Source organism: Saccopteryx leptura, chromosome 6 (genome assembly GCF_036850995.1).
Source record: "Saccopteryx leptura isolate mSacLep1 chromosome 6, mSacLep1_pri_phased_curated, whole genome shotgun sequence".
Classification (NCBI taxonomy): domain Eukaryota; kingdom Metazoa; phylum Chordata; class Mammalia; order Chiroptera; family Emballonuridae; genus Saccopteryx; species Saccopteryx leptura.
The window spans coordinates 145,343,037-145,369,596 of record NC_089508.1 but is presented as its reverse complement, the minus strand read 5'-3'; the positions used below and the strand labels follow the sequence as shown (position 1 = coordinate 145,369,596).

The 26,560-nt window shown below is 39.9% G+C and overlaps 1 protein-coding gene across 2 annotated transcripts in view; it reads right to left on the bottom strand.

Annotated features, from left to right (window-relative positions):
* COG5 (component of oligomeric golgi complex 5) overlaps positions 1-26,560 on the bottom strand; it is a 444,866-nt gene that overhangs the window by 382,866 nt on the left and 35,440 nt on the right. For both annotated transcript variants that reach the window (XM_066342433.1, XM_066342435.1), the window contains exon 6: positions 19,829-19,949. In XM_066342433.1, coding sequence (XP_066198530.1) covers positions 19,829-19,949 — 121 coding nt within the window. The remainder of the gene's footprint in view (positions 1-19,828; positions 19,950-26,560) is intronic.

Below are 26,560 nucleotides of genomic sequence, written 5' to 3'. Positions count from 1 at the left end.
ATGGGGAGATAGACTCAAAAGAAACAAGGCAACTCTGGGGAATGATAGAAATATTCTTATAGTGGTGATTATACCAATGTGTACATATATGCCAAATCCCATCATAGTGTGTACACTTCATATGAATGCATTTTATTGTTTATAAGTTATACAGACACAAAGTTAATTTTTATAACCAATTTAAATCAGTATTTTTCTTGATGTTTCCCAAGTAATACCTACCCCACTGTCAATCTCTCTTGTACCCAAGTTTCTCGTTCCATTTCTCTACTCAAATCCACCATTCATTAGTCCAGCTCCCCTTTGGAAGTAAGGGACTATATATTTAAAGTACAATAGAAATGTACCTTAGAAATTTCTTTAAAAAAAAATTCTTTCAAAGGAGAAAAAGGAAGAAGTGGGTGAGGTAGACAACAGGATGAAAAAAAGACAAGAAAAGACAGAAAAAAAGGGAAAGAAGGGAGCATGAAAAGACAAATGATGAGAAGAGAAATAAAAGAAGGAATATGTAGTAACTTGACAAGATGATGTATGTGAATATACTTTAAAATTATAAAGACCAAGCCAATATGAAGTATTGCTATTAACATTCAGAAAAGTAAAAAAAAAAAAGTGTATGGAATGAAGAAAATGAGAACTGAATGAAATGGTAGTTAATTGGAGTTTGTTCACTGAAAATAGGAAAGTAGTACCTGTATATCTTAACTTAAAAGTTTATATATAGGGACATTACCTAGCCTTCACTTCTAGTTCCTCCTTTTTTTTTTTTTTTTTTTTTTTGTATTTTTCTGAAGCTGGAAACGGGGAGAGACAGTCAGACAGACTCCCGCATGCACCCGACCAGGATCCACCCAGCATACCCACCAGGGGCGACGCTCTGCCCACCAGGGGGCGATGCTCTGCCCCTCCCGGGCATCGCTCTGCCGCGACCAGAACCACTCTAGAGCCTGGGGCAGAGGCCAAGGAGCCATCCCCAGCGCCCGGGCCATCTTTGCTCCAATGGAGCCTTTGCTGCGGGAGGGGAAGAGAGAGACAGAGAGGAAGGAGGGGGCTGGGGGTGGAGAAGCAAATGGGCGCTTCTCCTATGTGCCCTGGCCGGGAATCGAACCCGGGTCCCCCGCACGCCAGGCCGACGCTCTACCGCTGAGCCAACTGGCCAGGGCCTAGTTCCTCCTTTTAATTTGCATTTATTACATAAAAAAACCTTACTAAGCCTGACCTGTGGTGGCGCAGTGGATAAAGCATCAACCTGGAAACAATGAGGTTGCCGGTTCAAAACCCTGGGCTTGCCTGGTCAAGGCACATCTGGGAGTTGATGCTTCCTGCTCCTCCCCTTCTCTCTCTCTCTCTCTTCCCTCTCTATAATGAATAAATAAAATCTTTAAAAAAAAAAAAAAAAAAACCTTACTAAAAAGTTTGGAACTTCCCAGCTCCCTTTCCTCAAGTCTCCTTAGGCCAGATGAGGATACATGTCCATATCAAAACAATTGTAGAAAAGAATGAAATTATATAGACAAATCATGATTGAAGCCCTGGAACAGAAGTGTGACCCTTTCCTTGAGCCCAGGGTTACTAAGAAGATGACAACTCAGCAAGTCTTGAACCCTTCCAGAAAGGAAGAATGGGGGAGAAAAGAATTGGGAAATTAACCATAACTGACAGAGTATAGATACATATGCTTGGGAAACCACATTAAAATGTAACTGCTGGCATCCTGTTTTGAAAAATAGAGATCCTACTCAATTGTTCTTTCCTAAAACATACGGGGAGGTCTTCAGGAATAGTTGGTGACAAATTCAGCACTTTTCTTAACCAGAAGCTCTGGATAAACTTGTAAAGTGAGTGACACAGACTATATACTTTAGATACAGAGATTTTTCAAAGCAGTTATTACCAATCCCTGTTGCTGCTATACAAAAACCTTCATAAATCTCTATGTACCATCCCATTCTGATCATCATGCCTTTATAACTGTACACACCAAAATAAATTAGCTGTAAAATATTATCACCAGATAACTAACTTAGCCATTTTGAGTTACATGGTGTTAACTGACGAGATTTTAAAGAACAGTTTGACAGATATGATTTCAGAACTTTTTTCCCAAAGTAGAATTATTTTAGTTGTAATATAATTAAAAGGAAAATAATATAGATTGTCACCACTGACTAAGGAATATATTCCTACTTATGATAATAAAATTATATCAGCATTGTCTTACATTTGAATATGGAAAACACATTGCTGACTCATTGAAATGAATTTCAAGTCCCTGACACAAAAATTAAAATAAATGAATATAGGCCCTGGCAGGTTGGCTCAGTGGTAGAGCGTCAGCCTGGCGAGCAGGAGTCCCAGGTTCAATTTCCAGCCAGGGCACAAGCGCCCATCTGCTTTTCCACCCTTCCCCCTCTCCTTCCTCTCTGTCTCTCTCTTCCCCTCCCGCAGCCAAGGCTCCATTGGAGTAAAGTTGGCCCGGGTGCTGAGGATGGCTCTGTGGCCTCTGCCTCAGGTGCTAGAATGGCTCTGGTCACAACAGAGCAACACCCCAGATGGGCAGAATATCCCCCCTGGTGGGCATGCCAGGTGGATCCTGGTCAGGAGCATGCGGGAGTCTGTTTGACTGCCTCCCCATTTCCAACTTCAGAAAAACAAAAAAAATACAAAAAAAGTAAAAATAAAATAAATAAATGAATATAACTGTATCTTATTTTACTAAACACATCTCTTAGAAGACCATACCTCCCTGCCTGCTTGCTCTACTGTTTACATGGTATTAAAATGTATAAGTATGTATATGTATACTTATATAGATCTAATGCAAATTATATACCATTATTTGGATTGAACCCTTTTAACTTAACTAATTTCAATTTACCAAACAAATGATTGACAAAGACTGTTTCAAACAGTTCTAGGCTTTTATACATAAAGCAAAATCAAATATAATAGAAATGAAAAGTAAAATAGCCTATCTAATCTTCCCATCAAATATTAGACTTGGAAACCCAAAGCCTCAATTTACTAAGAAATAGGCTGATAAAAATTTTAAAGAACAGTTAGTAAAATAATCAATAAAAAAGTAAATATAATAAATTATATATATATATAAATTATATAAATATAATAAATACGGTGTTTCTAAGATACTGCTTATGTTCATTTAAGATACATTTTAATTTTAAAAACAACATTAATGATATATATACTAGAATGCAAAAGAGATTGAAAACTATAGACTGAAGCATCCAAATGACTAAGAAAACCACTTAGAACCAATAAATAGAAAAATTTGATATATTACTAGTTTACAGGATCTCACCAGGGCTTGAGAACACTGATAAATGTTTCAGCAGGGGCTGACAAACAGTAAGGGAAAATATACAGTTTCTACGAGCATAAACTGAGTATATGGAATAAAACATATACCTAGAAATACTATTAAAATTTTGAAATGTATGAAAAACAAAACACTAAAGTTTATAAAAAGTAAACTGTTTTAGTTTTTGTCTGGATGTTATCCTTATTTTTTTATACTGTGTGATGAAAGATAAAAACAATAAAAATGTATCATAAATGTTATATGGGTATCTTCTGTTAAATATATGAATTTTAGTAATATTAAGTTCAATTAGTTTTTTTAGAAAAAGAAGTTTGTGAGTGTGATTTTAATGTTTATCTTTACAACAAGCAAACCCATACCCAATTATGAGCCCATTATTCTGAATATTTAGATTTGAGCACAGCATTACCCCCACCTGGTGGTAGCTGAGTCCAGTCACATATGTAAGTAATTTAGAGACCACCTATAACAAACACACTTACTGAAAATGTTTATCATCATATGTGATTAACACTGTAGGTTTAAAAATGCATATTGAATTCTCTAAGTTAAAGCTGTCACACACACAAAAAAAGACAAAGACAAAGAAACAAATGATAAGCATGTTACTAAATGCATTAAGAAGTCACAATGCACCTAACTTAGTACGGTAATACTGCATTTAAAATTTTTTCCTATAATAAACAATTTTTAAAAGCTTAAAATAAAGCTTCCTAAAATTTTCATCAACTATATGACACCAAAAAGACAAAATTATACAAATCACACTAGTTCTCACTTGTGCACAAATTGGAAATGTTTGCCTAAAGTACTGTTTTATCAGATTGAGAAAATATTAGTTACAGTAAGAACATCAGTGTATGAAACAAACTTAGACTATTACTTCATTCCACAATAAATATTTCATAAAATGTTTCCATCATAAATGTTGTTTTAAAAATATTCCATCATGATACATGGTATTAATATATTGCAGCTTAGCAACAAAATTATAAAACTCAGAAAACAGACCACAAGAAATAAAAATTAATGGAGAAAATACTTTTTATCATATCCTGCTTGAATAATTTACTTCTTGATTATATATTTTTTTAAATGATCTTTAAGCAATAACTCAGTAAAGCTTTGATATAGAATGTTGTCACTGACAACAGGGAGCCCACTACCACAACATAAAATACATTCACTTTACACAGCATTATCTTAATTGTGATCCTTTATCTTTTATTATAAAAGAGAAACTGGGAGATCTATCAATGGCAACAATGACTCTTATTAAGTAATTAACCGGTGCCACCACAGAGTTTAAGGGAAGGAGGAGAGCATTAGTAGTTAAGAGCTCAGACTCCAGAATCAGATTTTTACAGCTATGCCAGGTGGGTTACTTTAGGACTCAGTCCATCAGAACACAAACTCCATAAAAGGCAGAGGGGTTTCCATTTTTTTTCAGCTATGTATCCTCAATATCTGGAATGGCACATGGCACACATTGTAGGTATTCAACAAATACTGGTTAAATGAATGAATCAATTTATTTTAAGTATTATAATAAGAGAATGATAAAGTTGTTTTTGTTGTTGTTTTTTTTGTATTTTTCTGAAGTTGGAAATGGGGAAGCAGTCAGACAGACTCCTGCATGCGCCCGACCCGGATCCACCTGGCACATCCACCAGGGGACAATGGTCTGCCCATCTGGGGCGTTGCTCTGTTGCAACCAGAGCCATTCTGGCGCCTGAGGCAGAGGCCACAGAGCCATCCTCAGTGCCCGGGGCCAACTTTGCTCCAATGGAGCCTCGGCTGCAGGAGGGGAAGAGAGAGACAGAGAAGAAGGAGAGGGGGAGGGGTGGAGAAGCAGATGGGCGCTTCTCCTGTGTGCCCTGGCTGGGAATCGAACCCGGGACTCCTGCACGCCAGGCCGACACTCTACCACTGAGCCAAACGGCCAGGGCCAAGATTTTTCTTATTATTCATGGAAAATGTAGATAAGTCAAAACAATAAAGCTGGGAATAGTGGAGACTAGTTTCTCCCATAAATGATCATCATCAGCCATCATCCATCATCATCAGTTTTATGGTTAGTTTTAGAAAAGAACATACTTTAAGATTCTCAAACACAAAAATGCATCCTTTTTTCCATTTATTTATTTATTTATATATTTAAAGACTTTATTTATTCATTTTAGAGAGAGAAAAGAGAGAGAAGGGGGAGTGAAGCAGGAAGCATCAACTCCCATATGTACCTTGATCGGGGAAGCACAGGGTTTCGAACCAGTGACACAAAACTGCATCTTAATTCACCCATTTTATATCAAGTTTCTAACAATACACAAGTCTTAATGACAACTGAACTACAGAACCACCACCATGTGGAACCACCCGAAACCTAGCTGAATGGAAGTCCTACAAGCAGGGAATTGAAGATGCCACATGGGGGCTAGTAGGAGGGGAGGAAACAGGAACAGGCTGGGTTCATATCAATGTGGGGAGGGGGGTTAAAATTGGAAGAAATATCTCAGCTGTGGAGGGCCCCCCTCAGAAGTGAGGGGTCACAAAAGCAGGAAGATAAGTGCTCATAATTTCTAACTATAAAAACTAGCAGGGAAGCCTGATCTGTGGTGGCGCAGTGGATAAAGCGTCGACCTGGAATGCTGAGGTCGCTGGTTCGAAACCTGCACTTGTCTGGTCAAGGCACATATGGGAGTTGAAGGTTCCTGCTCCTCCTCCCTTTCTCTTTCTCTCTCTCTCTCTCTCTCCTCTCTAAAATGAGTAAATAAAAATAATAAAAAAATTTTTTTTAATTAAAAAAAAAACTAGCAGGGAATTTGACTGAGTGAGATAGTGGGCTGCTGGAATCCCAGGCAACTCCTCTTAAAGGGCCTGTCTGTGCACGAGTTACTTGGACTCACTCCCTCTGAGCTCTAGCATTGGGGCAGCAGCCCAAAAGGCACCAAGGACATGCTGGGAAGAACTGAATCATCTGGCATAAAGTAGAGACTGGGGAACAGCTTTCTGCCTGACAGAAGTGGGGGCAAGGACAACACTCCTTTGATGAGCCCTCCCCCAACAAAGCCTGCAGCCAGCACCATATCTGAGTCTCCATCAATCAGGCTCAACTGTTTGCCTACCCACCCTGCAGGCCCACCCTAGCTGTTTCCAGAGGCTTTTCCATAGGAGTGGCCTGTCTTGGCTTACACTTCAGACTTTCCTAAAATCTCTCAAACAAGCAGCACCCGGCCTCATCGTGACCCCATACCTCTCCCTACGTGGCCCCAGGCCCAGCACCAGCAGCAGCTGGCATTAGTTCAGAGCTCGGCCTTACCTGGGTACCTCCAAGTCCAGCACAGGTAGTAGCCATCTGCAGGTCATTTTGTAGCTCATGTTGGTGGCACCAGGCAGAACACAGTAGGCAGCTGACTTTGGCCAGTAGCTCTGAGCTCTGAGAAGGACCAAGAACCAGTGCACCCAATGGACAGCTTTAGACCACCTCAAAGCACCACCCAACCACTTCCACAAGTAATACACTCAAGGGGTGGACTCAGGAGAGCCCTGCAGAAAAAAGTTCTACATTTTACTGTTCTGATCATCCATGACAGTTGGCTGTCACCAGTCCTTATAGTCAAGGTCTGGGGGTGAATCCCTCCCACTGATATGTCAATAGCAATCAAGGCTTAACTACAACAGGCTCAAGGGGGGTGAGGGGATGCCACAACTTGAGCGCCCAACTTCAGTAATTGGGGAGGCTGTGTCACTGCACCCCATAGGACACCTACTACACTGCCAACAAAAATTAGGAGATATTTCAAAATGATTATGAAGCGTTTAAATATCCCCTAATCTTTGTAAGCAGTATAGACAAACCCACTCAACCAAACCCAGGAGAAAAAGCAGCTCTACCTAATACACAGAAACACAGGGAGGCTGCAAAAATGAGGTGATAAAGAAATACGTCTCAAATGAAAGAAGAGAACAAAACTTCAGAAAAATAACTAAACAAAACAGAGACAAGCAATCTAGTATTGATAGAAACAGAGTTTCAAACACTGGTTACAACGATGCTTAATGATCTTAGTGAGAACCTCAATAGCATAAAAAATGACCAGTCAGAAATGAAAGATATACAAACTGAAATAAGTAATTTATAAGTAATCAACACTAGAGTATATGAAGCCAAGAATCAAATCAGACACTTGGAATACAAGAAAGCAAAACAAAACAAAACACCCCAATCAGAACAGTAAAAAGAAACAGGAATTTTAAAAAATGGAGATAGTTTAAAGCAGTGGTAGTCAACCTGGTCCCTATCGCCCACTAGTTGGCATTCCAGCTTTCATGGTAGACAGTAGCAGAGCAACCAAGTATAAATAAAAAGATAAATTTAACTATAGTAAGTTGTTTTATAAAGATTTATTCTATCAAACTTAGCGAAAATCCGACATAAAGTACTTGGTAAGTAATTATTATTATATGCTTTAACTTGCTGTAACTCTGCTTTATAAATTTTATAAAGTAAAGTTACTTCCCTACTTTATAAATCATCACTACTGTGGAACCGGTGGGTGGTTAGAAAATTTTACTACTAACAGAGATACAAAAGTGGGCGGAAGGTATGAAAAGGTTGACTACCCTTGGTTTAAAGAATCTCTGGGACAACTATAAGTGTACCAATATTTGTATCATGAGGGTACTGGATGGAGAGAGCAAGAAATAGAAATTCTATTTGAAAAAATGACAAAAACTTCCCTAAGCTGGTGAAGGAAATAAACATACAAGTCCAGGAAGTACAGAGAGTCTCAAACAAGATAAATCCAAACAGGCCCATACCAAGACACATTATAGTTAAAAGACAAAGAAAGAATCTTTTCTTTTTTTGACAGAGTCAGAGAGAGGAACAGATAGACAGGAAGAGAGAGAGATGAGAAGCATCAATTTTTCACTGCAGCACCTTAGTTGTTTATTGATTGCTCTCTCATATGTGCCTTGACCAGAGTGGGGGGAACAGCAGAGCAAGTGACCCCTTGCTCAAGCCAACGACCTTGGGCTCAAGACAGAGACCTTGGGCTTCAAGCCAGTGACCATGGTCCCACACTCAAGCCAGAGACCTTGAGCTCAAGCTGGTGAGCCCACATGCAAGCAAACAACCTTGGGGTTTTGAACCTGGATTCTCTACATCCCAGTCTAATGCTCTATCCACTGTGCCACCGCCTGGTCAGGCCAAAAGAAGAATCTTAAAAGCAGCAAGAGAAGCCTGACCAGGCGGTGGCGCAGTGGATAGAGCGTCGGACTGGGATGCGGAAGGACCCAGGTTCGAGACCCCAAGGTCGCCAGCTTGAGCATGGGCTCATCTGATTTGCGCAAAAGCTCAACAGCTTGGACCCAAGGTCACTGGCTCAAGCAAGGGGTAACTTGGTCTGCTGAAGGCCTGCGATCAAGGCATATATGAGAAAATAATCAATAAACAACTAAGGTGTCACAATGAAAAACTAATGATTGATGCAGGCATATATGAGAAAGCAATCAATAAACAATTAAGGTGTCAAAACGAAAAACTAATGATTGATGCTTCTCATCTCTCCATTCCTGTCTGTCTGTCCCTGTCTATCCCGCTCTCTGACTCTGTCTCTGTTAAAAAAAAAAAAAAAAAAGCAGCAAGAGAAAAGCAGTTAATTACCTACAAGAAAGTGCCCATTATAAGACTATCAGCTGATTTCTAAACAGAAACATTGCAGACCAGAAGGGACAGGCAAGAAATATTCAAAGTGATGAAAAGCAAGTACCTACAACCAAGATTACCCTACCCAGCAAAGCTATCATTGAGAAGTGAAGGACATATAAAGAACTTCCCAGACAACAAAAAAACTAAAGGAGTTCATCACCATCAAACTGGTATTACATGAAATGTTAAAGGGTCATCTTTAAGAAGAAGAAAACATGAATAGCCCTGGTTGGGTAGCTCAGTTGGTTAGAGTGTCATCCCGATATACCAAGGTTGCAAGTACAATCCCCAGTCAGGGCACGTACAAGAATACACCAATCATCATAAATAAGTGGAACAACAAATCAATGTTTCTCTCTTTTTCTCCCTTCCTCTCTCTTTAAAATCAATAAAAATTCAAAAATATATATGAACAACAAAATGGCAATAAATACATACCTATCAATAATTCAATCTAGAAAACACTATAAAAAACAAGTAGAACAGAAACAGTCTAATAGGTACAGATAACATTTTGATGGTTATCAGATGGAAAGGGAGTTGGAGGGGATGGGTGAAAAAGGTAAAGGAATTAATAAGTACAAATTGGTTGAGACAGAATAGTCTTGAGGATGTAAAGTACAGCATGGGGAATATAGTCAATAATATTCTAATAACTATGTATGGTGTCAGTGGGTACAAGATTTATCGGGACGATCACTTTAGTAAGCTATCTAAGGTTTAATCACTGGGGTGTACACGTGAAACTAGTACAATATTGTATGTCAACTGTAACTGAAAAATAAAATAACCTTAATCCTTTCAGAGAACTTAAAACCAAATGACCCTAGTTGTCCTTGTAAGTCAAGAGACTTCTATATTCTTTTTCCTCCGTTTTCCAAAGAAAGGATAGGAAAACCTGACCTTTTCCTCCTAGAATATCAATATTAATTTTGCAGCTTTTTGGTATCTTAAAACACAAGGGGCCTCGATCTCAGAACTGGAGACCCAGTGTAGAAACCCAGGGACTGGAGGAGACAGCCAGACAGCATTGAGTGGGGAGAAAAGCAAAAGTTCTGTCTATGGGAAGCGGCTGACAAGCCTTAAAGGGACGGAGAAGAAAATATAGCTCACAGACACTTGCCTAGGGCTCCAGGGGCGTGGAGGGCTGAGAGGTCTGAGAGGCCTGACTGGTCTTGCATGAGGAAAGTGAGGAGAGGAGTGCCTGGGCTGACCTGAGCTAAACTGACTCATTCTCCAGTGCAGAGGCGGCCATAGCTAGGGGAGGGGTCAATCCCTCTGCCCAGGACAAGCCTAAAGTGGAACCAGGTGTCCCACCAACAAAAAGCTCTTCAGCTCCAATCAGCAGGAAAGACACTTTAGAAAGGAGAAAGTAAGGGGGAGGGGCAGTGACTCAGGTTTCCAGAGAGACCTGAGCTGCATCTCCTCCTTCATACTGAGATTGCGCCTCACCCCCAGAGAGTAACTGGCAGAACACAGGTTCAGACTCTCAGAGGTCACACCCAACACATTCCTAGATACAGTTTCAACTAAGCCCTCTGCTGAGATCAGCAAACAGAAGCTCCCTGATGGGTTAAGCAAACAGACAGCAGGCAAATCAAGACTTTAAAGCAGCTCTACTAGTTAAGGAAAATTAAATCCAAGCATCCAGCAGAGGCAAAGGAAATAAAGGCCTGAAAAAGAAGCCAAATTAAATAAACCAACGCCAGACTCACAAGTCTAAAAAGCCTGCAAACCACACACAGCAACAATGGGAAGACAGAGGAACATAAGCCATATGAGTCAACAAAAAAAAAATCTCCAGAAAAAGAACTAGATGAAATGGAAGAAATCAAATTACAGGATGCAGAGCTTAAAATAATGATTGTTAGGATACTTAAGGATCTCAAAGCTACAATAAATAAACTTAATGAGCACCTAAATAAAGAAATTGATTTTTTGCCTGACCTGTGGTGGCGTAGTGGATAAAGCGTCGACCTGGAAATGCTGAGGTTGCCAGTTCGAAACCCTGGGCTTGCCTGGTCAAGGCACATATGGGAGTTGATGCTTCCAGCTCTTCCCCCCTTCTCTCTCTCTGTCTCTTCTCTCTCTCTCTCTCTCTCTCTTTCTTTCTCTGTCTCTCCCTCTCCTCTCTAAAATGAATAAATAAAAAATAAAAAAAATAAAAAAAAGAAATTGTAAGCATCAAAAAGGACACTGAATAAAAAAGAACCAGACAGAAATGACAAACACAATATCAGAAATGAAGACTACACCAGAAATAATTAAAAGCAGGCTAGATGAAGCACAGGACTGAATCAGCGATTTAGAGAAAAAGATAAGAGGAAGCACAGAAGAAGAAGAGCAAAAAGAAAAGAGGATCAGAAAGTCGGAGAAACCTCTAAGAGAGCTCTGTGACAACAAGAAGAGAAACAATATCCACATAATAGGGGTCCCTGAAAAAGAACAGAAAGAACAAAGGATAGAGAACCACACTGAAGAAATCTTGGCTGAAAATTTCCCTAAATTGATGCAGGAAAGAGTTACAAAGGTTAAAGAAGCACAGAGAACCCCATTTAAAAAGAACCCAAAGAGACCTACACCAATACACATCATAATCAAAATACCAAAGCCAAGAGATAAACAAAGAATACTAAAAGCTGCAAGAGAAAAGCAGACAATCACCTACAAAAAAGCCCCCCATAAGGATGACATTAAACTTTTCAACAGAAACACCTCAGGCCACAAGGGAATAGCAAGAAATATTCAAAGTAATGCAGAATAAGAGCCTACAGCCAAAGACTTCTTTATCCAGCAAGGTTATTGTTTAAAATTGAAGGAGAAATAAAAAGCTTCCCAGACCAAAAAAAAAAAAAAAACCTCAAGGAATTCATTACAACCAAACCAATGCTGCAAGAAATGTTAAGGCGCCTACTATAAACAGAACAAAGTGGGGGGGAAAATGTAGTAAAAAAAAATGTAGGCCCTGGCCGGTTGGCTAAGCGGTAGAGCGTCGGCCTGGCGTGCAGGAAACCCGGGTTCGATTCCCGGCCAGGGCACATGGGAGAAGCGCCCATTTGCTTCTCCACCCCCCCTCCTTCCTCTCTGTCTCTCTCTTCCCCTCCCACAGCCGAGGCTCCATTGGAGCAAGGATGGCCCGGGCGCTGGGGATGGCTCCTTGGCCTCTGCCCCAGGCGCTGGAGTGGCTCTGGTCGCGGCAGAGCGATGCCCCGGAGGGGCAGAGTATCGCCCCCTGGTGGGCAGAGCGTCGCCCCTGGTGGGTGTGCTGGGTGGATCCCGGTCGGGTGCATGCGGGAGTCTGTCTGACTGTCTCTCCCCGTTTCCTGCTTAAAAGAAAAAAAAAAAATGTAGATTTAAAGAATAAAATGGCAATAAACAACTACATATCAATAATAACCTTAAATGGATTAAATGATCCAATCAAAAGACATAGGGTAGTTGCATGGATAACAAAACAGGACCTGTACATAGGCTTTCTACAAGAGACCCACCGAAAGACAAAAGATACACATAGACTGAAAGTAAAAGGATGGAAAAAAAATATCTAATGCAAATGGAAATGAAAAAAAAGCTGGGGTAGCAATACTCATATATGACAAAATAGATTTTAAAACAAAGACTATAGTAAGGGATAAAGAAGGTCACTACAGGCCCTGGCTGGTTGGTTCAGTGGTAGAGTGTCGCCTGGCGTGCAGAAGTCCCGGGTTCGATTCCCGGCCAGAGCACACAGGAGAAGCGCCCATCTGCTTCTCCACCCCTCCCCCCCTCCTTCCTCTCTGTCTCTCTCTTCCCCTCCCGCAGCCGAGGCTCCATTGGAGCAAAGATGGCCCGGGCGCTGGGATTGGCTCTGTGGCCTCTGCCTCAGGCGCTGGAGTGGCTCTGGTCGCAACAGAACAATGCCCCGGAGGGGCAGAGCATCACCCCCTGGTGGGCAGAGCGTCGCCCCCTGGTGGGCGTGCCGGGTGGATCCTGGTTGGGCGCATGCGGGAGTCTGTCTGACTGTCTCTCCCCGTTTCCAGCTTCAGAAAAATACAAAAAAAAAAAAAAAGAAGGTCACTACATAATGATAAAGGGAGCAATCCAAAGGAAAAAGATAACCATTATAAATATCTATACGTCTAATATAGGAACACCTAAATATATAAAGCAGACTTTGATGGATTTAAAGGGCGAGATCAATAGTAATACTATAATAGTAGGGGACTTCAATACCCCATTAACATCACTGGATAGATCCTCAAGAAAGAAAATTAACAAAGAAACAGCAGAATTAAGGGACACACTAGATCAACTGAATTTAATAGATATCTTTGACCCTAAAGCAGCAGAATATACATTCTTTTCAAGTGCTCATGGTACATTCTCTAGGATAGACCACATGTTAGGGCATAAAATGAGTCTCAACAAAATTAAGAAGACTGAAATCATACCAAGCATCTTCTCTAATCACAATGGCATGAAACTAGAAATCAACTACAATAGAAAAACTGAAAAACACTCAAATACATGGAAACTAAACAGCATGTTATTAAATAACAAATGGGTCAACAATGAGATCAAGGAAGAAATAAAAAAATTCCTTGAAACAAATAAAAATGAGCATACAACTCAAAATTTATGGAAAACATCAAAAACAGTTCTGAGAGGGAAGTTCATAGCATTACACGCATACCTCAAGAAGCTAGAAAAAGCTCAAATAAACAACTTAATCCTGCAACTAAAAGAACTAGAAAAAGATCAGCAAGTAAAGCCCAGAGGGAAAAGAAGGAAGGAAATAATAAGATCAGAGAGGAAATAAATGACCTAGAGGCTAAAAAAATCAATACAGAAGATCAATGAAACCAAGAGCTGGTTCTTTGAAAAGGTAAATAAGATTGATGAACCTTTAACCAGACTCACCAAGAAAAAGAGAGGACTCAAATAAATAAAATTAGAAATGAGAGTAAAGAAGTAACAACTGATACAGCAGAAATATAAAGGATTGTAAGAAAATATTATGAAAAATAGTATGCCAAAAAATTAGACAATGTAGGTAAAATGGACAAATTCCTTGAAACATAATCTTTCATAAGTCAATCTGGAAGAATCAGAAAACCTAAACAGAACGATTTCGTCAAATGAGATTGAAACAGTTATCATAAAACTCCCAACAAACAAAAGCCCTGGGCCAGATGGCTTCACAAGGCAAATTCTACAAAATATTCAAAGAAGAACTAACTCCTATCCTTCTCAAGCTATTTCAAAAAATTCAAGAGAAGGGAAAACTTCCAAGCTCCTTTTATGAGGTGACATAATTCTGATTCGAAAACTAGGCAAATACAATACAAAGAAAGAAAATTATAGGCCAATATCCCTGATAAATTTAGATGCTAAAATCCTCAACAAAATATTAGCAAACCAGATCCAGCAATACATGAAAAAAATCATACATCATGATCAAGTGGGATGTATTCTGGGGAAGCAAGGCTGGTAAAATATTAGCATATCAATGTGATCCATCACATAAACAAAGGGAAGGAGAAAAACCTCATGATAATATCAATAAACGCAGAAAAAGCATTTGATAAAATCCAGCACCCATTTATGGTAAAAATTCTCAGCAAAGTGAGACTACAGGGAACATACCTCCACATGATAAAGGCCATCTATGACAAACCCACAGCCAATATCATACTCAATGGGCAAAAATTAAAATTAATCTTCTTAAGATCAGGAACAAGGCAGGGTTGCCACCTTTCACCACTCTTATTCAACATAGTTCTGGAAGTCCTAGCCACAGCAATCAGACAGGAAGAAGAAATAAAAGGCATCCACATTAGAAAAGAAGAAGTAAAACTATCAGTATTGGTTGATGAAATGATACTGTACATAGAAAACCCTAAAGTCTCAATCAAAAACCTACTGGACCTGATAAATGAATTCAGCAAGGTGGCAGGATATAAAATTAATATTCAGAAATCAGAGGCATTTTTATACACCAACAATGATCTGTCTGAAAGAGAAATTAAGAAAACAATCCCCTTCACTACTGCAACCAAAAAAATTAAGCAACTAGGAGTAAATTTAACCAAGGAGATTAAAGACTTGTACTCAGAAAATTATAAAACATTGATAAAAGAAATCAAGAAAGATACAAACAAGTGGAAGCATATACCGTGTACATGGATAGGAAGAATAAACAACATTAAAATGTCTATATTACCCAGAGCAATCTATAAATTCAATGCAATACCAATTAAAATACCAATGGCATACTTCAAAGATATAGAACACATATTTCAAAAATTTTTATGGAACCAAAAAAGAACACGAATAGCTTCAGCAGTCTTGAAAAAGAAGAATAAAGTGGGTGGTATCACACTTCCTGATATCAAGTTATACTACAAGGCCATTGTACTCAAAACAGCTTGGTGCTGGCATAAGAACAGGCATATAGATTAATGGAACAGAACAGAGAATCCAGAAATAAACCCACACATTTATGGACAATTGATATTTGACAAGGGAGGTATTAGCATACAATGGAGTAAAGACAGTCTCTTTAACAAATGGTGTTGGGAAAATTAAACAGCTACCTGCAAAAAAATGAAACTAGATCACCAACTTACACCATTCACAAAAATAAACTCAAAATGGATAAAAGACTTAAATGTAAGTCGTGAAACCATAAGCATCTTAGAAGAAAACATAGGCAGTAAGCTCACCGACATCTCTTGCAGCAATATATTTGCTGATTTATCTCCACAGGGAAGTGAAATAAAAGACAAGATAAACAAATGGGACTATATCAAACTAAAAAGCTTTTGCACAGCTAAAGACAATAAGAACAGAATAAAAAGACAAACCACACAATGGGAGAATATATTCGACAATATGTCTCATAAGGGGTTAATAACCAAAATTTATAAAGAACTTGTAAAACTCAACACCAGGAAGATAAACAATCCAATCAAAAAATGGGGAAAAGAAATGAAGAGACACTTCTCCAAAGAGGACATACAGATGGACAATAGGCATATGAAAAAATGCTCAACATCATTAATCATCAGAGAAATGCAAATTAAAACCACAATGAGATACCACCTCACACCAGTCAGAATGGCGCTCATTAACAAAACAACACAGAATAAGTGCTAGTGAAGGATGTGGAGAAAAGGGAACCCTTCTGCACTGCTGGTGGGAATGCAGACTGATGCAGCCACTGTGGAAAACAGTATGGAGATTCCTCAAAAAATTGAAAATCGAACTGCCTTTTGACCCAGCTATCCCACTTTTAGGAATATATCCTATGAATACTAACTCATTGATTCAAAAGGAGAAATGCACCCCCATGTTTATTGCAGCATTGTTTACAATAGCGAATATCTGGAAACAGCCTAAGTGTTCATCAATGGACAAGTGGATTAAAAAGCTATGGAACATATACACAATGGAATACTATGGGGCCATGAAAAAGAAGGAAATCTTATCTTTTGTGAGAACATGGATGGACCTGGAAACTATTATGTTAAGTGAAATAAGCCAGGCAGAGCAAGAAAAATATCATGAAGTCACTCATTTGAGGACTCCAATGAACAATGTGAACTGAGGGAACAGAATAGAGGCAGAGGCAGGATCAAAGGGACCAGAGGGAAACCGGTCAGAGGGAAAGGGGATGAGAGGATGGGATCAGAGAAGGGAAAGGGATTAGTGAAATTATATACACATAACACAGCATTATAGAGAACAGAAAAGAAAGTCCTGGAGGGAAGGGAGTGAGCGTTGCGGGGAGGATGGCAAGGGGGATGTTGAAGGGAACACTGGGGAGGGAGGGTGCATTCGGGGATACACTGAAATCTATGTAAACACAATAAGTTAAAATAAAAATAAAATTTAAAAATAAAGTTATTTAATGTTGAAAGACTATTTATCTTAAAGAATGACAATAAGGTGGAAAGATACTCAATTCAGTGACTTTTTCCAGAATAAATTTCTTATTAGATTAAAAAAAAAAGACATCACTATTTGCATTACAGAACCTACCGTTTCTAGAACAGATAATCATAATCAAAATCTAACAAGTTTTTATTATGAAAGTATTAGTGACAACAAATACAGATAGTGAATTTTGAAATAATCTGTATCTGATTTTACTGATTCTATTATCCTACAGATTTTTTTGTAGTACAGAAATTAAATTTGGTAAAGCAAAAAATAACTGCTAATACTAGGATTTTTAAAAATATTTTTTTATTCTTCTTAGAGACAGCGAGAGAGAGACAGAGAGAGAGAGAGGAGGAGGAGAGAAGCAGAAAGCATCAACTCCCATATGCGCTTTGACCAAGGAAGCCCAGGTTTTCGAACCAGCAACACCAGCGTTCCGGGTCGACACTTTTACCCACTGCGCCACCACAGGTCAGGCTAGGATTTTTATACTACGACTTTTTAGCACACAGTCTAAAAAGCAATCATTACTCACTGCTAAAATCTAACTTTTTGACCCTGGCCAGTTGGCTCAGTGGTAGAGCGTCGGCCTGGCGTCTACCTGGAGTCCCAGGTTCGATTCCCGCCCAGGGTACATAGGAGAAGCGCCCATCTGCTTCTCCACCCCTCCCCCTCTTCTTTCTCTCTGTCTCTCTCTTCCCCTCCCACAGCCAAGGCTCCATTGGAGCAAAGCTAGCCCGGACGCTGAGGATGGCTCTGTGGCCTCTGCCTCAGGCGCTAGAATGGCTCTGGTTGCAGTGGAGCAGCGCCCTAGATGGGCAGAACATCGCCCCCTGGTGGGCATGCCGGGTGGATCCCGGTCAGGCGCATGTGGGAGTCTGTCTGACTGCCTCCCTGTTTCCAACTTCAGAAAAATACAAAAAAAAAACAACAAAAAAAACCCTAACCTTTTATACAATATATTCCAAGCATTACAAATCACAAGTTAGATATATTCCCAATGATGCACCTAAGTAATATGTTTAAGCATTATAAATTGAAAGGTACTGAAGTGTGATTTGTGAAGTATATTACATTTCCTTAGTTAAAAATATGAAATAAGCATTACAGCATGACTATGTAATTGAAATATCAAAGACAGAAAATTTCAAAAAAATACAGTAGACATCTCTCTGACATTATTTTGGCATAACTACTTTCAAAGCATGCCACAAAGTCTAAGTGGAATCTTGATATTTGAGGTAGATAAAAGACCTTTTGAACCTACAAGGTATAAATACTACTAAACACATTCACTTCAGAAAAATTACTGAGTACCTACTGAAAATAAAACTATGAATACTCATTAAAATGCAAGTGTTAGGTAGTTCTATGAGCACTCAACAGCTATTCAAAAATTTGCGTGAAAATTTATGAACTGCTCCATCATGTACCTTGCAGCATATTAATAGTCAAAACCATAAATGTGAAACTTCTGAATGTCAACAGTCTAATCTAAATGTTTGAGAAAATAAGGAACAAATGAAGAAATGAATTCAATAAATCTTCTATGCATAATGACAATATGGAATTTGTCACCTAAAAACAATATTTCTCCTAGAGAAATGAAAACTTAAGTTCACATAAAAACCTGTACACTAATGTTTACTTACAGTAGCTCTATTCACAATCACCAAAATCTGAAAACAACACCAATTACCTTCAACCAGAGAATCAATAAATAGTAGTACAACCATACAATGGTATTCCAACAAACACAAAGTAACAAACTATGGTATATACAAAAACCTGGATAATTCTCAAAGGTATTATCCTGAATACAAGAAGTGAGCCTTACAAGGTTAAATACTTTATAATTGCATTTAAGTGGCATTGTCTAATATGCAAAACTACAATGATGCAGAACTGAAGGTGGTTGCCAGGGTTAATGGTCAGGTGTAGGGGTGGTTAGGCATTATTATAAAAGATATCCCTGAGGGAATTTTTAAGGCAATGGAGAGATCCTGTATCATGACTGTGCTGGAGATTACATGAATCTATGCATGATGTTAAAATTCACAGGTCTAGGCCTGACCTGTGGTGGCGCAGTGGATAAAGCGTCGACCTGGAAATGCTGAGGTCGCCGGTTCAAAACCCTGGGCTTGCCTGGTCAAGGCACATATGGGAGTTGATGCTTCCAGCTCCTCCCCCACTTCTCTCTGTCTCTCCTCTCTGTCTCTCCCTCTCCTCTCTAAAATGAATAAATAAAAAATTAAAAAAAAAAAAAAAAAGATTAAAAAAAAAATAAAAAAAATTCACAGGTCTAGGAGGCTCTCTCTCTGTGGAGCATCTCTGCATCTTTGCCCACCTCCTTCTTTCCTCAGGGTGTGCTCTGGACCTCTCCTAGCTCACTGGTACCTCTTCTCCCTGTTTCCTCTCTCAAGGCTCCTGGACCTATCTCTATCTCCATCTTCCTCACCCTCTCCCTCTCCCTCCTAAACTCCAACGGCCCTTCTTTTGCTGTGACTTGTTTCCTGAGCCCATGTCTTCTATGGCTCACTTCTTCTACCTCTGTGACTTTCTAAATACACTTTCTCTTATAATTTGGAAAAAAATAAAAATAAAATCCACAGATCTGTACTTTTAAAAGGCCAATTATACTATATGATAGTTTTTAAAATAAACTGCATTCCTAAGAAATCAAACTAATTTTACTCACCCTTTTTTGACAACTGACAATGTTGTAAACAGCAAATTATTAAATAAGTTAGCTCAATATTTGTTAATGGTAATAAATGTAACAAAGGTCAACAAATCAAGCAGCTGAAAAAAATTTTAAAACTCTAACTTTGTAATCAAGAAGGACTTACCAAGCTCATTAAGACTCTGGGCGGCTTTTGTTATCTCTCTACTTCCCCCTTGTAGCTGTCCTTGGAGTCTCTTACTGAGATGTAAGATGCGAATAATTCTCCGAAGCAAATCACAAGCAACCTGTACAAATACCACAACGTTAAACATGTAAATCTGTCCATTCTTTCCAGATGCTGCAGATTCATTGTCTTTTTTGTATTCCACTCATCAGAAATGTAAATAATCACAAATCTTAAAAAGTATCATTTTAAAATAAACTCCAATTTATCCCAAATGGAGATGATTTGGGAGTGAGGTGCTCTGAAACCCAGGGACTCTTCTTCAGTCCTACACCAACTTTCTTTTCTGGCCATTGGTTCTAAGTTGACTTCATATTAAATTCAAGTGGGTAGGTTCAAAAAGTTGCAATGCCCTGGCCATAGCCCTGACCAATTAAATCAGAACCTCTAGCAGTGGGAACTAAGAATCAGTACTTTTTTTTATATCCCCAAGTGGTGACAACGTGTATCCTAAGCTGACTACCATCATGCTAGGACTGCCCAGCTTCCTACTTTGGCCTCCTATTGTTTCCAATCCTGCTTTCTCTTTTCTAGGTCCCTAGGGGAATAGACTTAAACTTTCACCCAATTTTACTATACCTTAAAGAACAGGCATGCATTACTTGAGTTTTTCTAATTTTTTTATCACTAATAATTATCCAATAAAAGGGTTTTTTTCAAATACCATATATGTCACCTCCTATTACCTTTTCATTATCAGCTCTAACACTGGATCTTCACCTATCCAAAGACTAAAGACATGAAGTAAACTCATGTATTTCAGGGCATGTATTATTACAGAGGCTGTCCTAAAGGAGAGAAGGGAGCCTGATGGAGCACCATGTATGGAAGGACCTTCAACTTCAGCAGTGATATTGGAGAAAAGACAGACAGTTTATGCTGCTGCTGCAGCAGCACCATCTTTGAGTGGCCCTGAAACTGGTAGAAAAGCAAAAACATTTCCAATCTAAAGAGGAAAATCCTAACTGGTGGCAATAAAAATTAAAAGCACTGAGAAGACAGAGCCTCTGAGGCTCTAGCTATAAACACTTTTATTCTGAGTGAAACACACAGCCACACTCATGCACCCACAATATGCACACACAATATATATATACACACACACATAAACATAAAATCAAACAAGTTTAGAAGCATACATAAGTCAAAAGCAATCAGGTATAAAACATGTTTGCCTGACTGCTTTTCTGACTATCTTTCTAGTCTGAAGTATTTAAAATAATAAAAGAATTTCTCCCTTGAAAGTGGAAGATTTGGGCATCTTTATTTTTAAATTACATTTTATGTACTTTCTGAATAGGTAAAATAAGCACATAATTCAAAATTCAAAAGATATAAAGTCACCCTCAACTCTCTATGTCCCAACTATAAACTTCCCCAAAACAATCCTATTTTCAGTTTCTTGCTTGTCAGATTACATTTTGAGATGGACCATTTGGAATGTAGAATCTGTAGCAATCATTCCTCTTGGATTCTAAATCCAGTACATCATCAGGAGAAAAACAGAACTTACTTTAGTCCAGTGGTCCCCAACCCCTGGGTCGCGGACCAGTACCAGTCCGTGGGCCATTTGGTACCAGTCCACAGAGAAAGAATAAATAACTTACATTATTTCTGTTTTATTTATATTTAAGTCTGAATGATGTTTTATTTTTTAAAAATGACCAGATTCCATCTGTAACATTCGTCTAAGGCTCACTCTTGACACTTGTCTCGGTCACGTGATACATTTATCCGTCCCACCCTAAAGGCTGGTCCGTGAAAATATTTTCTGACATTAAACCGGTCCGTGGCCCAAAAAAGGTTGGGGACCACTGCTTTAGTCTAATCATATAGAATTGTTCTGCCAGAGCCAGAATTCCCCGGTGCCTACCAAATGAAGGATATAACCTCAAACATAAAATCTTTGAGCTTATTTCTAATGCTTTTACTTTTAACCATACTTAATCTGTCACTAAGTCTTATTGACTATTCTGCTGCTGCATAACACAACAATTATTTTGCCCCTATTCCTACAAGCATCACCCTAATCCAAATCTTTATCACCTTCACTTTAATCAAATGGTCTCCTGACTAGCTCTCTAGTCACTTACTGAAATCCATCCTGCCAGATTTAGCCTGTTAGAAACAGTTTTCAGCACTCCAACCCCCTTTTTAATAAGCTTCACTGGTTTATTATGTTGAATATTCTCAGAATAGCATTTCATAAAATCCTCAGTCAACAAGTCTTAAATCATCTATAAAGCATCACCTCTCCCCATTTCCTAATCTAGTTCCTAACATAGTGGCCTCCACTCCAATCCATTTCCTTTCCTTCCTTATCTTTATTTTAGATTTTTATTATCAAGTAAATACAAACATATTCAACACTAAAAAGGAATAAGCTACCAAGCTATGAAAAGACACAGAGAAACCTTAAATGCATATGACTAAGTAAGAGAAGCCAATCTGAAAAGGCTACCTAGTATATGATTCCAACTATATAACATTCTGGAAAAGCCAAAACTATTGAGACAAACAAAGATCAGTGGTTGTCAAGTGTTTGAGGACGAAGAAGCAGAGAACAGAGGATTTTAGAGCACTGAAAATACTCTGTATGACACTATATTGATAGATATATGTCATTACGCTTTTATGTAAACCCATAAAATGTATACCAAGATTGCCCTGGCCAATTGGCTCAGTGGTAGAGCGTCGGCCTGGCGTGCAGAAGTCCCGGGTTCGATTCCCGGCCAGGGCACACAGGAGAGGCACCCATCTGCTTCTCCACCCCTCCCCCTCTCCTTCCTCTCTCTCTCTTCCCCTCCCGCAGCGAGGCTCCATTGGAGCAAAGATGGCCGGGGCGCTGGGGATGGCTCCTTGGCCTCTGCCCCAGGCGCTAGAGTGGCTCTGGTCGCGACAGAACAATGCCCCGGAGGGGCAGAGCATCGCCCCCTGGTGGGCAGAGCTTCGCCCACCAGGAGCTTCGCCCCCTGGTGGGCGTGCCGGGTGGATCCCGGTCGGGCGCATGCGGGAGTCTGTCTGACTGTCTATCCCCGTTTCCAGCTTCGGAAAAAAAAAAAAAAAATGTATACCAAGATTGAACCCTAATGTAAACTGGGGACTTTTAAGTGAATAATTAATTGTAAAAAATGTATGTACTGCCTAACCAGGCGGTGGGGTGGCACACTGGATAGAGCATTGGATTGGGACTCAGAGGACCCAGGTTCGAGACCCCGAGGTCGCCAGCTTGAGTGCAGGCTCATTTGGTTTGAACAAACCTCACCAGCTTAAGCACAGGTCGCTGGCTCGAGCAAGGGGTCACTCGCTCTGCTGTAGTCCCCCCCCTCAGTCAAGGCACATATGAGAAAGCAATCAATGAACAACTAAGGAGCCGCAATGAAGAAATGATGCTTCTCATCACTCTCCCTTCCTGTCTGTCCCTATCTCTCCCTCTCTCTCTGTTTCTATCACACACACACACACACACACACACACACACACACACACACATACATACACACACACACACATACAAAATTTATGTACTACTGTAGAGAGTTGATTAAGGGGGAAGGTATTCACATGTTGGGGCAGGGGATATATGGGGATTCTCTGCATTTACCTTTCAATTTTGCTGTTAAACTAAAATTGCTCTAAATAAATCAAGTCTTTAAATATATGGCCCTGGCTGGTTGGCTCAGCGGTAGAGCATTGGCCCAGTATGTAGATGTCCTGGGTTCAATTCACAGTCAGGGCACACAGGAGAAGCACCCATCTGCTTCTCCACCCCTTCCCCTCTTGCTTTTCTATTTCCCTCCTAAAACCATAGCTCAATTGGAGCAAATGGCTGTGGGCACTGAGGATGGCTCCATGGTTTCCGCCTCAGGTGCTACAAAGAACTTGTTTGCTGAGCAATGGAGCAATGCCCCAGATGGGCAAAGAATTGCCCCCTAGTGGGCTTGCCAGGGGATTCTAGTCAGGACTCATAAAGGAGTGTGTCTCTGCCTCCCTTCCTCTCACTGAATAGAACAACCAACAAATATACAGATAGATAAAGATACTAAAAACACAAATAACATACAGAAAATGTAGCTAAATAAACCTGGAACCACCATGCAGATCAGGAGGAAGAACATGTCAGCTCTCCAATGTAACCCTCAGCCAATCTCAACACCCATCATCCATCCCCCTCGCCTTCCCATCCCAACCAAAAGAAACCGCTATTCTGTCTTTTGTGCTAACAACCTCCTCACTTTTATGTATGGTTTTATCACTGAAATATATATACATAATTGGGACAGGTTAATTTTTCCCTTTTCATTCTATACAGGTTCAGTCACCATCTCTTTTTATCTTTACAATCTGTTGAATATACTGAATCACCTGTTTTATACAGTTTCCCACAAGCTGAATTTTCTTGATTGCAACCCCACAATGTAGTTTAACATACTCCACTGTGTTCTACATTTCTTGTAGGATGTAGGCAGTTTCAGAATCAGGCGGAATATTTTTGGCAAGATTACTCATTAGCTGGTGGTGTATACTTATAATACATGTATGGTTTCCTCTCTTTTACTGCTGTTAGCAGCCACTGAAACTGAATGTCAATATCCATTAAAATGGTGACTGCAAATGGCGACACTCCAATTCTGTCATTTTGTCTTTATTTCCTAGCATATAAAATTTCTCTATTAAAAGAAACTTTAACTCATCTACTATTTGTTTAGCCAGTGGTGTGGTTCATAAAGAAAAGTACAAATAAATACTTGATTCTTTCCCATGGTTTATCAATTTTCAAAAAGAAAAACTGTTTTCTTGCCTGACCAGGCGGTGGCATAGTGCATAGAGTGAGACTGAGATGCAGAAGACCCAGGTTCTAAACCCTGAGGTTGCTGGCTTGAGTGCAGGCTCATCTGGCTTGAGCACGGGGTCACTAGCTTGAGCGTGGGGTCACTGCCTTGAATATGGGATCACCATGGTTGCTGGCTTGAGCCCAAAGGTCACTGGCTTGAGCAAGGGGTCATTCGCTCTGCTGTACCCCCCAGCCCCCGTCAAGGCACATATGAGAAAGCAATCAATGAACTAAGAAGCTGCAACAAAGAACCGCAACAAAGAATTGATGCTTCTCTTTTCTCCCTTCCTGTCAATACCTATCTGTCCCTCTCTCTGTCCCTGTGTAAACAGTTTCAACTTTCTCGGGAAGCAGAACGGCAGATTGGTAAATCCTGTCAAAGGGGTCCTATACTACAATCTGTCCCTTCATTTAGAGTTAACCCTCAAGGACTCCTACCAGGACAACTTTGGCAAATGGATGTTACTCATATACCTTCATTTGGCAAACAGTCCTATGTCCACGTTACAGTGGATACCTATTCTGGATTTATAGTAACCTCTGTCAGAACAGGAGAGGCTGCTAAGCTCATTGTCTGTATGCATTTTTCTATTATTGGATATCCTAAACTGGTTAACTGACAATGCTCCTGCATATGTAGCAAAAGCATTTACTGTATTTTGTCAAACCTTTTGAATTATGGGTATCTGTCTCTCTCTCTCTCTGTCTCAAAAAAAACACAATAAACTGCTTTCTTAATATCCACCAAAATTAAACAATTAGTTGGTTTTGTTTTGGCTATCACATCACTATGAACTCACAGATATAAGCATAATAAAAGAAGCCAATCCACTGTAGCTCTTATCCTTATAGAGCTCACACTATCCCAGTTGGCCAATAGGAGTCTCTGAAGATGATCAAATACACAGATTTTTGGGAGACTGAGAGGTTTCCTGGGACACAGAACTTTCAGTTCTAAAACTGGAAGAGTTGGTCAGCCTCTTCAGGTTGGCTGCTGAATCTTTTTGTCATCACACCTCTAGTTAGTAGTTGTTGATAGCTTCTTTGGTATATGGTATAAAAATATTCTAGGATCACCTTATGTATTTCATGCCCTTGACCTGGAATGAATGATTTATCAAAGAAGCCCTGGTTTCTTTTTTTTTTAATTTTTTTAAAATTTTATTTATTCATTTTAGAGAGGAGAGAGAAAGGGAGAGAGAGAGACAGAGAGGGAGGGAGAGAGAGAGACAGAGAAGGAGGGAGAGAGGAGAGAGAGACAGAGAGAGAAGGTGGGGAGGAGCTGGAAGCATCAACTCCCATATGTGACTTGACCAGGCAAGCCCAGGGTTTCGAACTGGCGACCTCAGCATTTCCAGGTCGACACTTTATCCACTGCGCCACCACAGGTCAGACACCCTGGTTTCTTTTAGAAGTCAACAGCATGTCAAGACCACATTCTAAGAACTAGGTTAGCTCATTTCCTGAACTTTTCTGTAAACACAGCTAAGAAATGTTAGAATTAAAATATCATACAAATATTCATTTGCTTTATTCCACAAACCACATTAAAAATTCTCAGATTGCCCTGGCCAGTTGGCTCAGTGGTAGAGCGTCGGCCTGGCGTGCGGGTTCGATTCCCGGCCAGGGCACACAGGAGAGGCGCCCATCTGCTTCTCCACCCCTCCCCCTCTCCTTCCTCTCTGTCTTTCTCTTCCCCTCCCGCAGCTGAGGCGCCATTGGAGCAAAGATGGCCTGGGCACTGGGGATAGCTCTATGGCCTTTGCCTCAGGCGCTGGAGTGGCTCTGGTCGCGACAGAGCAGCGCCCCGGATGGGCAGAGCATCGCCCCCCGGTGGG